General features: G+C 48.9%; 1 protein-coding gene across 1 annotated transcript in view; it reads right to left on the bottom strand.

Annotated features, from left to right (window-relative positions):
* The window catches only part of XKR6 (XK related 6), a 19,893-nt gene extending 12,224 nt beyond the window's left edge, over window positions 1-7,669 (bottom strand). Inside the window, exon 1 of the mRNA XM_005424954.2 lies at window positions 7,477-7,669. Coding sequence (XP_005425011.1) covers window positions 7,477-7,660 — 184 coding nt within the window. The 5' untranslated portion in view covers window positions 7,661-7,669. The remainder of the gene's footprint in view (window positions 1-7,476) is intronic.
* Window positions 7,670-8,994: the final 1,325 nt, after the last annotated feature.

Here is an 8,994-nt window from a genome sequence, read left to right as displayed (position 1 = left end):
TGCTGAAAGCAGCTCCCACAGGCTGTTCCTTGGAGATGAGACAACATCAAGGCAATGCTTCAAAGGGTCTGTGACAGCACCAAACAGGGATCCTCCAAACCTCCTCTAGTATGTGGCTTGGCCTGGATGCAGAATACCTGCAGGCAATTAGGGAAATAACTTCATCCCAGCTCTGGGAATGATTTTGGCCTGATGGGAAAGAGGAAGGGACCCAGTTGGGATCACACTCAGTGGCCAAAGAAAGAGGGATCCATCCAGAGGTGCGTCAGCAGTGCACACTTTGTAACCTTATGGTTTATAAACCTCTGATACTGTGCAGGGGCCCTTTGGTGGAAATGCCTCAGCATAATCCCAGCTGAGGGGACTGGTCTCTGGAAAAGAAGGAGCCTCTCAACATTCCTGGAGAGTACACGGGGCTGACATCAATGAGGCAAGTCTGGCAGAGTGTTCCTGTGAGGGGGAGTGACAAAGTGGCAAAAACGCATGTGGTGCAGCTGGTGCTGTCTCACAGTGGGGTACTGAAGGCACCAGGGACACTGATCTCCAAGGATAACAGCAGGAAACTCTTTCTCCCTCTGCTTCCCACGTTTTGCATGCTCTGCAAAGACCTGTGTGACAGGTAGCAGGTCACAACTTGGTGTCCAGGTGGTCCAAGGGCCTGGAGTGACAGGACAAGGGGGAATGGCTTCAGATGGAGAGAGAGAAGGTTTAGATTGGATTTTGGGAAGGAATCCTTATTGTGAGGGCGGGGAGGCCCTGGCACAGGTGGTCCAGAGAAGTTTTGGATGCCCCTGGGTCCCTGGAAGTGTCCAAGGACAGGCTGGATGGGGCTTGGAGCAACTGGGATGGTGGGAGCTGTCGGTGCTCCTTCACACATTAAGTCATGCTCATCCTGGCTCATCTCCTGGGTCTTTTTGCCTTCTGCAAACATTTCTGAGACCTTGATGTACATCAGACAGGGGCTCCTGTGCCTGGTGGCTGTCCCCCCTCAGTGACCCTCTGTGTGAAGACATGGATGTTCTGAGGGCACTGAGAGCAGGAGGTTGGTCAAATGCCAGCTGGGACAAAAGCCATTTCAGGAGATTTCTACCGACTCAGTAATTTTGCTGCATGCCCAGACTCAGAACTGTCACCCCAAGCTAATCATTAAAAAACAATTAATAGTTTCTGAAGTGAGACAATTCTTTCCTTTAAAACTCAACAATTTTGAGTTGCATCAACCTGAACTGCTCCACTTCCATTGGGGCTAGAAGCACAGAGTAGTCCCTGCCTGCCAGTGCATCTTTTCCATGTTTTTCTGCACATCCCAGAGCCTTTGTGCTCCCTGTTTATCCGCGCCCTCCTAGATGCCTGACAAGAATCCCACACTAGAGCAACCTGAAGCTAAAAAGAATTGTATTTCACTAACCAACAGCAACTTTTCCTATGCTCTTATCCCAAACCTCCCAGAAAGCCTGCAGCATGGAGTCACCCAAAAAAAGTCTGAATTTCCTGCCCAGAATCTGCTTGACAAGAACCCAAACTTCTCGCCATGCCTCGGTTTCCTGGCTGGCCCCCAGCTCCTGGGAACAGCATGAGCTAATGCTGTTGTAGTGCTCTGATGATGTAACCCCTTCCCAGTGATTACCACAGTCTGACAAAGCCTAAAATTGGCAGCACTGGCCCCCTGCCAGCTCTGTCCCGTGAATGGTGACTCATCTTTCCTGGCTGTGCCGTGTCCTGTGTGTGACGGCGACACGTGGTACGGAACAGACGGGGTTTTATCAGCACTCCAAAAATAAGAGCCAGAGACATGGCAAGGTGGTGGACAGAGAAGCTGCAGGTGGGGATGGGTGAAGGGATGATGTCTTTCTTTGGGCTGGCTCCAAATCCCGTTGGAAAAAGAAAAAATAGCTGTCCCTGGCTCCGAAGGCTCCTGGATCCCACCGCACCGGGACAATACGGCTGATGATGGGACAAGCTGTCCCATGCCAGCGTGCCTCAGGCTTGGCCTGCTCTCAGCATGCCAGAGCAAGGCGTCCTCAGTGCCACTGCCAACTGTGGAGATGGCTTTTTGATGCTGCTGGGAATTGGCCAGGCACCAGAGGCTCCTTTCCAGCAGGGCACCAAATTGCTCCCTGTCATCCGGCTTTGGTGGGAGGGAGGGGAAGGCAGGAACAGAGCCATATGCCCCAGTCTGGCAGAGCACTGGAGTCATATGAGTGGCCTCCCAGGCGAGCTGCTTATGAGTTCAGAGCTATCTGGGCCTCCTTGGGCTGCTGGTGAACATTTAAAGGGAAAATGTGGTGGAGTCAGGACAAATTTTCAGGGCAGATCAGCCCAGATCCTCCAGGCCCAGCAAGCACATGCCTTTCCCACATGGCAATGAGCAGCTGCTTTTCTCCTTGTGCTTCTTCTGTCACAGGAAACCAGGCCTGGGTGATGGACGTCTCCCACTTCTTTTAATCCCCAAGGAATGGCATGAGAAAAAATGAACAAAGAAAATCTGCCTTTGGGCAAAGTTGTAGCATCTCTTTTTCCTCATGATCTGTCTCAGAACCTGAGTCAAAGCCCAGAATGTGGCTCTGGTAGATCTTGTCCCCACTCCATCTCCTGTTACTGAGGACTTTATAAGGCAAAGACTTCTTTAGTCATACAGAGAAGTTCTCTTGGTGGATCTCAGGAAAGATGCACCAGTCAGGAAGAGGATTTCTGCTTTGCAGAAATAGGACTTTCCCTCACCAAATCTGCAGATGCCATATTGAATTTTGCACTGATCCCCTTGGGATCTTGTGTAGAATCAGCCCTGGTTTATTTATGAAGTTATGGGACTCTGCATAAATGGGGACAATTTTGTGTTGTGAGGTCACAGAGATTGGGTTTGGGGGTTTGGATTCCTGTTTGGACATTGTTGGACACACCTTTTTGGCCCAGGCCAGCATGAAGGATCTTGCACTAAATTTGAGTGCTCCTTCAAGTGGTGAAAAGGATGAAATTTCAAATCTCATGAGTCTTTTTATCACTTTCACTGGAGCCCTGTGGATTTTAGTCTCCTCAGTTACGTTCAGGCTTGTGTTGATGTCACTTGAAACTCACATTTTTGAACACCTACAGGCTGAAGGTCCCTTTCTAACTCAGCTGACCAGCTGAGGCTTCTAAACTAAGTGACAGGGAAAATGATCTTTAGTTTGCCCCTGCAAAAAGGAATCATAAATGATTATAAATGCTCCCCAGACATGGCACAGATGAGGGAGAACATGATAAAAAAAATAGGACTTCACTTTGGGAGGGACAAGATGATTTGCAAACTCCACCAGGATAACTCTGCAGCCAGCACACATCTGTAGCTCAGATGTCTGAAATCAATTTTAATGCCTAATTTCTATCACTCTGCTTAAATAAAATGACTCCCCCAAACCTCATAAGTTAATGTTGCTTTCCCTTAAATACATGAGCAGCTTCAGCCTACTTTTGAGGGCTGTGGAGAGTGCAAACACCTCCCAAAATCCCAGAGACTCCAGCAGGACTTTGCAAAAGGAAAGCTTATGCTGCTAATCAATCTCAGATCAGCTGTAGGGTTATCAGGGAGATGGACACAGCATCTGTGGAGAGATGTGGGATTTTTGGAGGAAGAGACCCTGTGCTGAAAACTGCAGCCTCATACAGGCAGAAATCTTTGTGTAAAGAACTCGTGACATGAGTGGAAGTACGTTGGTGCTTCAGCTAAATCTCATTAAGCTTTGAAGAAGACACGTTAAAAAAATTAGAAAAAAAATTAAGTGGAAGCAAACCTCTTTAAGAGGAGATTTATGCCAGAAAACCTGGAATCCCTCTCACCTCCCTGTCTGCTTAGAAGTTGGGTGTCTCCTTTAAGCTGGTTTGATCTGCTCCTTCCCCCTTGGCACAGAGGAAGCAGCACCTCTGTGGGGTGAAGGGGGTTAAGGATGGTTTGTTCTGCAAGGAGTGAGGTGGATTATCTGCTGGGAGTGATTATGGAATGAGGATCTGGGTTGCTGAGCTTTTTCTGTTTTTAATGCTACATTTGCCCCTGCAAATACGTGATTTAAATCATGGGAAGTCCTCTGGCCATTGTTGCCCAGGAGTCTGAAAGATGGACACCCTTTTATCTTCTCCTAAAGCTCAGACACAGTTAGGGTGACTGAGGGACAATGCTGCATGCTCTCCAGAATCCCTTCCCCTCCTTCAGCCTGACCCCATGATGGGTATAAATGCATCAGATTCCCTGGAGAGAGGTGCTGCTGCTGGTTGAGCATCTCATCCCACCTCCTTCAGCTGCTTTGGGCATGAGCTGTTCCACATTTTGGATCCATTCTTATTCCCTCACCTTCTCTTGACTCTGTTTTAGGCCCACCCAGCTGTGGTTGTAGCAGATAAATCCTCCACAGAGGGCCTGCCTACCAACGCCAGCTCCTTCCACATGGATACTCAGGAGCTGATGTTGTTCCATTTGCTCCACCAGCCAAAGAATTCCAGCTCAGGCTCTCAACGTTCACCTTCCACTGCCCACCTGATGGAGTTCACAGAGTTCTCACCTCTTTTCTCTCTGTGCTCTTTTCTGTTGTTCCTCAGACAAGGGCAGCTAATCTGGGATCTGCTCTGCCTTTTGCTGGGGATATGATGAAGGAATGAATCCTGACTCTCATGAAATCCCAGCTTGAGTCTTGTCCCAAGCTTTACTGAGGCTGAGTTGACCTCAAATTCCAGCCCCAGCACCTCTGCTGCTGGATATTCTCACTTTTGGGTGAAGCTCCTCTGTTCTTTGAGTGCTGAAGGAACAACAGACACAGATCCCACCTGACCCTCTCACACAGGTACCTCTCATTGTCAAATAGTTCTTGCAAGGCATGATGAGGTTTTTCTTTCTTTCACCCACCCAATAGATTGAAACCCAGGAAATTAAGCATTATCCTGGTTGTATCACTTCCTACTCATCCTTCCAAGATCAGCTCTTTCTACCACCATGCTGTGTGGCAGAAATGCTTTGGAGGAGATGCTCTGAGTCAGAGTAAAGACCCCCAATGTGTTCACTCTTCTTTCCTCAACAGCTCTCTTCACACAGGAATTAGGAGACAACAGCAAAACCTCCTGATAGCCATTCAATAACTCCCTTTCTAAATCTCCTTAAATCGAAGTTGTTTGGGGAGAAGTGGAGCCTGGGCTTGGCATTGCAATCCAAAGAGCAGGGAGGGCTGGGGCTTGGAGGAGGGATGTATGCCACAGGAAATGGTGAACTGACCTTGTCTGCCACTAAATTAATCCATAGGAGTCTGTGGGGGATGTATGGAAGCAGCTGGAGTCTGGACACATCAGCAGGGGCTGTACCTGGGCTTTTAAGCCCTTGCCTGGGCTGTTTTTTCAGTGTGCATTCCTCAGGGATGCAGCTGATGCTCTCCCTGTTTAAAGGCAGAACTGGCCCCTTCCTGTGACGAGCCACGCTCCCACAGACTCGATGAGCCAGGAGAGACTCGATTTGATTTTTAAACACACTGCCTTCCTAACAGTATCCATCTCCCTTTGGTTTTCCCCTGATGAAAGTGAAAATCTTCGATGCTCCCTTTCACAATGGGCTCCTCTCAGCATTTAATTTGCTTTTATATAATTATGGACCGGCTGTGAGGAGAAGGAGAAGGAGGAGGAGGAGGAGGAAGAGGAGGAGGAGGAGGAGGAGGAGGAGAAGGAGGAGGTGGTGGAAGAGAGAAGCACTGAAGGGGCATGGAGGAGCTCTAGGAAACCTTGCACCGGAGGAGTCAAGGAGCGCTGAGCAAGCTCCGCTGCTCTCATCCATCAGCGCCCTCATCCCTGGCACGGGCGGGGAGGGAGGCAGGGAGAGGATGCACTGGGGACCTGGTGAGCTCGGCTGCTGGAGCGTGGCGAGCAAAGAGCCCTCCAGGGCTCGGGGAGGCAGGCGGGGACGTGCGCTGCCTTGGAAGAGAGAGCGCAGCCGGCTCGGCGCGCTGGATGGAGGAGCGGAGGAACTGCAAAGCCCAGGAAGGGAGGGGAGGGGGATGCTGGAAAAAAATGATGCAGCTCATTCAGTGGATTAGGCAGCCGTGCCTGGAAGTGGCAAAGTGGAAGAGCCAGGGATTTGAAAGCCTGGAGGGATTATTCTCCTGCGTTGTCTGACTCGCGGCACAACAGAGGCCAACAAACTTCACCCGGCGCTTTCTGCGGCGAGCCCAGCAATCTGCAGAACGCCCTGGCAAACCTCCTGGGCTGTGATTTCTGCATTTTCAGTTGGGTTAATAACATTGGAAGCAGCAGGGAAAAGGAGGCTGGCAAATGTGAGCCATTCTAGCAGGAGTTGTAGAAAGGCATATTCATCATGTCAGCACTTTGGAGGCCTGGAGAGCTCGTGATGAGAGGTTTCAAGAAAAGACTGCATAAATAGGAGGAGGGAAGCTTCTATAAACAACTGTGATGGACATGCTGGCAATACAGAGGAAAGGGAGCGTGTCTGGCCTTCCTTGATGCTGTAGATAGTGGTGACCTTGGCAAAACCAGCAAAATTTAACCCCAAAGCAAATTCCAATTTCAGTTCCCACCTCAGCTCCAAAAACTCAGAAATGACAGGCCCCAACCAGGCTGTCTTTGGGAAGCTGAGTGTCACCAGTGGAGCACGAACTGAACAGGGGCTGAATAACCAAGCAGCTCCGCTGTTGGTCTTTGGAAAGGATGGTTGTCCCTCAGGCTGCTCACCCCAGGCTGCCAGCATGGCCATGGGCTGGGACAGGGCCATGTCCCTCTCAGCTGGGACATATGCCCCATGCTCAGCTCATCACAGTGGTGGACACTGTGGTGGACACCAGAATTGGCAAAATATTCCCTGTGGTGGCTTCCAAGCTCATCTAATCATTTAATTGCCTTTCCAACTAAACTTCCACTACATCCCTGTCCCTACACAATCCTCTCCACTGCCTTCCCCTTCTCTTTTCCTGGGTTTGGTGAGAACCATGGTACCAATGATAAGACCTTTAACTCCTGGGCACTCATCAGAAAAGGCCCCTACAGCATTTAGCTGTTAAAAACCCCCTTTTTTACACTTAACACCATTTCAGAGCATTGCATAGGCATTGAACCATTTGTCCTCACAACACAAACTCAAATCTGGCCAGTTTTATCACCCTACTTATGTAAGGAGGGAAACTGAGGCAGGGAGTGGTTGTGTTTGTGCAGTGCCAAACGACAAACAAGTGGTGCCACAGCAGCAGAGCCTGCTTGCCTCCTCCTGACACCACCATCATTCCTTTAGCCTGGACTGGGTGTGGAAGAGCTGAATCCCATCTTTTCCTTGACACTGACTTTTTTTTTCTCCTCAGAGGAACGAGCAGAAATTTTACCCAGCAAACTCAGCAGAGATTTGTCCCAAAGCGGCAGCCCCCAGCCAGGGCGGGAAGTGAGCAGCACAATCCATCAGCTGCTGGACACTGGGAGCCGAGGGGAGAGGCTGGAAAGGTGGGGAAGAGGGGGGCCACTTACATGGTAATGCTTCTGCACGGTTCTTTTGGATCATTATGCAGAGCTGTAGCACCAGTTGAGGGGCGCTCTCGAGGAATGTTTCCAGGAGGCGCAGCATGTTCACGTCTGCATATTCGTACATCATAGCCCAGTAGAAACGCCGCTGGTGTTCCTTCCTCCTCTGGCTCTGGATCCCCAGGTACATTGTTCGGATATACCTGCAGGGAACAGGAGGGAAAAGCTGGGGGTGAGGCGTTGGAGTTGCAGCAAAATCTGTTTGTGGGGTTCTGGGGAGGCATTGGGGTTTGCACGGTTCTTCCACTCCTGTCACTGTCATATTTTCTGAAAAATCCCCTTGCCCAAGATTCTTCTCCTGGGAAGCTGAGAAGCCTCAGAGAGAAAGGAAAACAATATTATCTCATTCGCTTCTCCTGTGTTTTGCTGCTTTGGAATGTGGTTTGGAGATTGTTTACCCAATATGTGAATTGTTCTTATTTAATGACCAATCACGGTCCACCTGTGTCAGGACTCTGGAAGCAGTCACGAGTTTTAATTAGTATCTTGTTAAGCCTTTTGTAAGTATCCTTTCTCTATTCTTTAGTATAGTTTTAGTATAATATAATATAATATAATATAATATAATATAATATAATATAATATAATATAATATAATATAATAATAAATTTGCCTTCTAAGAATGTGGAGTCAGATTCATCCATTACTCCTTCATCCTGGGGACCCAGCAAATACCACATACTCCCTTCTGTCAGATCTGAGGAGGACTTTTAGAATCTGACTAGAAAAGACCTCCAAGATCATCAAGCCCAGCCTTAAACTGGATGCCACCCTGAGAACAACACCATATAATGAAGTGCATTTGGTGTTGCAAGGGTGGGAAAACTTTAACTGGCACCACCCAAATGTGAAGCCTGGGAGTAGGAAATGCTTTTGAAACACAAGAAAACAACCCCCTCACCTAATTTTCATCACAAGAAGAGAAGCCACATGAAAAATACTGGTCCTAACACTTGGAAGTGACTTGACAGACCATCTAAACCCCCTGAGCACTCTGGTAAGAAGCTTCTCTCACAGACCCCAGAGCTCAACAAGTGTTTGGATCACACTCTCAGGCTCATTGTGGGATTCTTGAAGCTGCCCAGGAATTGGAATCTGACCATCCTTGTGGGTCTCTTCCATCTCAGGATATCCTGTGATTCTATGATTTGGCCCTATTTCATCATAGGTGGAGCAACAAGAACCACCTTCACCTGCAGCATGTGTGTGACCCTCAGAGGTGAAAGGCCACAGTTTGTCACTGGTCAGCTTTGAGACTTTGGGCAATGTTGGAGTACAAGGAGGTGTCTCATGCATGGACAGGCACAACTCTACACTGCCTCTGTCTCAGGACTTGTGGCATTTAAGAAAAAACCCTTAACAGAGCCCTTTCTGATGCCTGTTGATATCACAGAATCCCAGAATGGTTTGGGCTGGAAGGGACCTTGAAAATCATCTTGTTCCAGTCCCCTACCATGGGCAGG

Source organism: Geospiza fortis, unplaced genomic scaffold (genome assembly GCF_000277835.1).
Source record: "Geospiza fortis unplaced genomic scaffold, GeoFor_1.0 scaffold106, whole genome shotgun sequence".
NCBI lineage: Eukaryota > Metazoa > Chordata > Aves > Passeriformes > Thraupidae > Geospiza > Geospiza fortis.
The sequence above is the reverse complement of the archived record's forward strand: the minus strand, read 5'-3'. Positions and strand labels throughout refer to the sequence as shown.